This window comes from Eimeria acervulina, genomic scaffold (genome assembly GCF_000499425.1).
Source record: "Eimeria acervulina Houghton genomic scaffold, Eah_scaff1193, whole genome shotgun sequence".
NCBI classification, from domain to species: Eukaryota; Apicomplexa; class Conoidasida; order Eucoccidiorida; family Eimeriidae; genus Eimeria; species Eimeria acervulina.
In genome coordinates this window covers 2,017-7,405 of record NW_013550342.1, presented here as the reverse complement: position 1 = coordinate 7,405, position 5,389 = coordinate 2,017, and the positions used below count along the sequence as shown (strand labels likewise).

At 45.0% G+C, this 5,389-nt stretch overlaps 1 protein-coding gene across 1 annotated transcript; it reads right to left on the bottom strand.

Annotated features, from left to right (window-relative positions):
• Positions 1-347: 347 nt before the first annotated feature.
• Positions 348-5,151, bottom strand: EAH_00056860 (hypothetical protein; the record flags this gene model as incomplete). The annotated part of the gene is made up of 5 exons (XM_013397502.1): positions 348-521; positions 837-1,889; positions 3,108-3,621; positions 4,103-4,302; positions 4,855-5,151. The coding sequence occupies 5 exons, from the start codon at positions 5,149-5,151 to the stop codon at positions 348-350; spliced, it is 2,238 nt and encodes a 745-aa protein (XP_013252956.1).
• Positions 5,152-5,389: the final 238 nt, after the last annotated feature.

Below are 5,389 nucleotides of genomic sequence, written 5' to 3'. Positions count from 1 at the left end.
GCATTGAGGCCCCCTAAAATGATTGGTCGCGCGGGTTCGATTCCCTCTAACCACTGTTTAGAGACACCGGAGACAGTTATTTTAACAAATGCTCCTATAGGGAAGCCTCCAAGTGTCTCCTCAGCTCCTTTAAACAAACCCTCTGCCTCTCGTAAACCCTCTCGCTCTGCAGACGCCTCTGAGGTGTACAGACATCAAATATAATTATATACAGATCTTTATAAATATATCAATAAACAAATATATATATATGTGTGAATCTATATAATGAAAGCACTATTCCCTATACATCAAACCCTAAACCCTAAACCCTAAACCCTAAACCGCTGAAAAATGCTGCTAGTCTATTAAACAGAGTTTTCTGCCGTCTCTTCCTTCTCACTCGCGGCCTCTTGCTGTTCATCTGTTGTCTCCCCAGCATCAGCAGCAACAGCAGCAGCAGCAGCAGCAGCTGTCTTTCCCTCAGTTGCCTTCTTCGCTTCCTCCAGCTCCTGCCAGCCCCCCGTAATAAAGCACTGACGCTGCAGCACAACAACCCCACCAAAACAACACACCAGTAGCAGCAGCAGCAGCAGCAGCAGCAGCAGCAGCAGCAGCAACAGCGACGGTCCAGCAGCAGCAGAAGCAACACAAACAATCCAGTAGCAGCAGCAACAATCTGGCGGTAGCAGCAACAGCAGCAGCAGAAACAGCAAGAGCAGCAGCAGCAGCAGCAGCAGCAGCCGCTCCCCCTCCCCTCCTCGTTCCCCACAGCAGCAGCAAGGCTACCAGCAGCAGCAGCAGCAGCACCAACACACACCACTAACAGCAGCAGCAGCAGCAGGAATTGTGCTGACCTTGATAGCCTTTATAAACTGTGGGGTCCACAAGGCCTCAACTTGACTGGGATCGTCGGGATCGACCCCCAGCGCTCTATAAATTGCGGCTGTCTCCTCTGTGGGGTTGTCTCCTGATTCAAATGAAGGAGACAGTGAAGAAGCAGAAGCAGGCGGAGGCAGGTTTCCGTACAGCCTGCTGCTGCGTTTGCTGCTGCTCGTCGTGCTGCTGCTGCTGCTGCTGTTGGGGCCCCCCTCGTTGCTGCTGCCTTCGCCGCTGCTGTCGCTGTCTCCGTCTGAATCCTCAAAGAGAGACAGCTTCCCTTCTGCTGGTGAGTTGCGCTTGTTTGTTGACTTGCTGCTGCTGCTGCTGCTGCTGCTGCTGGAGGGCTGCATGTCTCCTCGCCAGAGCTGTCCGTACACCACATCTGCGAGGGATTGACGGCCCATGCTGCTGCTGCTGCTGCCGCTGCTGCTGAGGTGCTGCAGCAGGATTGATCCTGGTGTTTCTTTGCTGCTGTCTTCCTTTGCTTGTCTCCTGTATATTGTGTCTCTTTTCTTTTTATCTTTTCTTTGTCTTTCGTCTGTCTCTGTCTCTTCTGGTGTCTCCGTCTCCTCTTGACTGTCTCCTTCTGTCTCTGTCTCCTCCTGACTGTCTCCTTCTGTCTCTGTCTCTTCTTCTGTCTCTTCGCTGTCTGTCTCTCCGCCTGTCTCGGTCTCCCCCGTTTGTTGCTCCTCCTCAGCTAACATACTGTCCCTTTCTGTTGCGCTGCGGCGAGGAGGCGGTGGCTCTGAGGTGTCTAGGCACCTTGTAGAGGTATCCAGCAGCAGCAGCTGCTGCTGCTGCAGCTGCTGCTGCAGCAAATTGTCTCCTTGCTGCAGCTCCCTCACCATCTTAACGGCACCGGTTAGCTCTTCTTCTTCTTCTTCTTTTTCTTCTTCTTCTGTCTCTGAGCTGCTGCTGTCGCTGTCCTCTTCTTCACTCCCGCTGCTGCTGCTGCTGCTGCTGCTGCTGCTGCTGCTGCTTGCTGCCTGGCCTTCTTTAATAAGCTGCGCTTTGGGGGTGAAGCCCACCTGAGGAGACACCCCAATCCAAACAAAAACAAGAAACTAGCGAGTAAATAAAATAAATAAATAAATTAATTAATATAACTGTCTCCTCTTCTTACAAAGACAGCACGTAAAATAGCCCCAGGCTAAATAGAGACAGTATGCATAAGGAGACAGTATGTATAAGGAGACAGTAAGTATAAGGAGACAGGATATATAGATATATAAGGAGACAGTATACAGTATATATAAGGAGACAGCACATACAAGGAGACAGTATGTATAAGAAGACAGGGAAAGAGACAGAGAAAGAGACAAAGAAGGAGACACACAAAAGGAGACAGAGAAAGAGACAGAAAAGGAGACAGTTGATTGCTTGCCTTTGTATCTGGGAGGTGTATATACAGCGCGTCATCATCTATCCTTAGGCCCCCAATTTCACAATGAGGTGCATAGACACATCTTTCTTTATCTTTTAGTCTCCTTGTTGTTCGTTTTCTTTTTGTTTGTTTGTTTATTTGCTGCTCTGCTTCTGCTGTCTCCGAAGGAGACACTTCCTGCGTCTCCTCTCTGTCTCCTTCGCTTAAAGAGACAGCTGGTGTAGGTATAGCTTCTTCTCTAAAGAAAAGGAGACAGAAAGAGACAGAGACAGAGACAGACAAGAGACTATCAAACAAAATAATAAATAAATAAATAGAAGAAGAGACAACAGAAACAAATCATACACCACACAGCAGACAACAACAAAATAAAATAAAATAAAATAAAAGGAGAAGGACACAAGGAGACAAAGAGATGTAAAGGGAGACAGAAGGAGACAAAGAGATGTAAAGAGAGAGACAGGAGACAAAGGCAGGCAGAGCTACATACAGCGTATGAGAGAGAGATAAAGAGATAAAGAGAGACAGAGACAGAGAGATAAAGAGAGACAGAGACAGAGAGATAAAGAGATACAGAGAGAGAGAGACAGAGAGAGACAGAGATAAAGAGACAGCAAACACCTTCTTATACATCAGAACCACGAGAAGAGACGCAATGTGCAGGAAGGAGAGAGAAAAGGAGACAGATGAGTAGAGGCGAAGAAGAGACAATATGAATTGTCTCTTTTTAAAACATAAACCCTTACTCTTCTTCTGCCGGTAAGGGGCAAGGATCCTGCTGTCTGCTGATTGACAAAACCTTAACATCTCCTGCCCCAGGTATATGTACAGACACACCTTCGCGCAGCACAGCGCCTCTTACATATCCATACACCTCCAATACTTGCTGCTGCTGCTGCTGCTGCTGCTGCTGCTGCTGCTGCTGCTGCTGCTGGTGCTGCTGCTGGTGCTGCTGGTGTTTTTCGTCTTCCTCATCCTCGTCTTCAACTCGCTGCTGCTGCTGCTGGTGCTGCTGCTGATAATTGCTGCTGCTGTTGCTGCTGTTATTATTGCTGTTAAAGGAGACATTTGTTTTAAGTGCAACTACAAAAGGATGTGCAGACCTCCAGAGAAGTTGTTTAGGTTTTGCTACAGACAAGAATCTAGCTAAGTTAGCGACATCGCGGTGTATGTACAGCTTATTACGTACACCTGATAAATAAAACAGCTTTGCCCCTTCATATAACTCCCTCCAGAACCTGTCTTTTAAAGCTTTCTTTCTCTTCTTTCTTAAAGATATATCTTTTATCACATCTAAATGCGTCAGTACACCCAACACACGAGGCAAACCGTGCAGCTGCAACATATTTATAAACTCAAATGTCTCCATTTCAAAACTGCACAAACCCTAAACCCTAAACCACAAACCCTAAACCCTAAACCCTAAACCCTACACCCTAAACCCTAAACCCTAAACCCTAAACCCTAAACCACAAACCCTAAACCCTAAACCCTAAACCACAAACCACAAACCCTAAATCCTATCCCCTAAACCATAAACCACAAACCCTAAAACACAAACTATAAACCCTAAAACCCTAAACCCTAAGCCCTAAACCCTAAAACCACTAATTCTCTGAAATAATTCATCCCTAATCCCTGAACCCCTAAACCCCAATAGACCCTAATAAACCCTAATAAACCCTAATAAACCCTAATAAACCCTAATAAACCCTATTAAATCCTCATAAACCCTCATAAACCCTAATAGACCCTACTAAACCCTATTAAGTCCTCATAAACCCTCATAAACCCTCATAAACCCCAATGAAGCCTAAATACGATTAAAGTCTCATGTGCATCGGAGTGTATATATACCCGAATTGAGCATCGATGAGAAGAAGAGCTATGTCTGCGATTTTTGCTGCATCTATCATCGCGGAGACATCGTTAGGAGCTTCAATAAAAGTAAATCGAACCTTCTTAGAGGCTACCACAGTTAAAGGGCCTTTAATATCCCCTACAGACTGCCCGCAGTAATGACGCACCAAACTTCGAATCAAAAAGGACTTGCCCACCTGCGTATACACCCCAATGCACCACAATTTCATATATATATATATATATATATATATATATATAAAGATCTATATATATATATATATATAAAGATATATATATGTATATATATAAAGATATCTATATATATATACATATATATAAAGATTTATTTATATATATAATATATATCACGATAAAGGTGCATATACACCCCAATTCATTCGAGGCAGATATATTAAAATAAAGATGAAGATACACCCCAATGTATACGCGGTAAATATATATACGTACATACAAACATACGCATAAGCATACATATAATGTATATATAAATAAATATATATATTTATATATTTATATATTTATATATTAGGTGTACAGATAAAAGTAAAGATACACCTCAACATCAAGAGAGTTAAGAAGAGACAGAAAAACAAAAAGGAGACAGAAAAGGAGATAAAAAAGAAAGAGAGACAGCAGCAGGGACAGCAGCAGAGACAGCAGCAGAGACTGCAGCAGAGACAGCAGCAGAGGCAGCAGCATAAACAGCAGCAGAGACAGCAACATACCCCTGGAGGCCCCTGAACAACAACAGTATAAGGAGGAGGTGCTTGAGGAGTCTTATCTATTACTTTTGCTTGCTGCTTTAAAGACTGCTTGTCGAGTGTATGCTGAACTCTACGCTGTACAGACACCACACCGCCACTGAAAGTAAAGGCCTTTGGGTTATGACGTTTGCTGCCGCCTGCTGCTGCTGCTGCTGCTGCTGTTGTTGCTGCTTTCTTCTTTCGCTGCTGCTGCTGACGCGCTGCTTTAACCCCCGCCTGCTTCGCCTTGTGCTGTCTGTGCTGCTGCTGTGTCTCCATCTTGAAATATAAATAATAAAAAAAGATTAAAAGAATAATAAAAGGAGACAGAGACAACACCCCTCAAACAACAGAAACGCTGCAGCAAATCCTCCGAACCACTTTTCAACAGCAGCTGCTGCTGCTGCTTATGCTGCAGCAGCAGCTGCTGCTGCAGCTGCTGCTGCAGCAGTTTACTCCTGTTGCAGCTACTGCTGCTGCTGCTACTGCTCCCGCAGCTACTGCGGCAAGTGCTGCA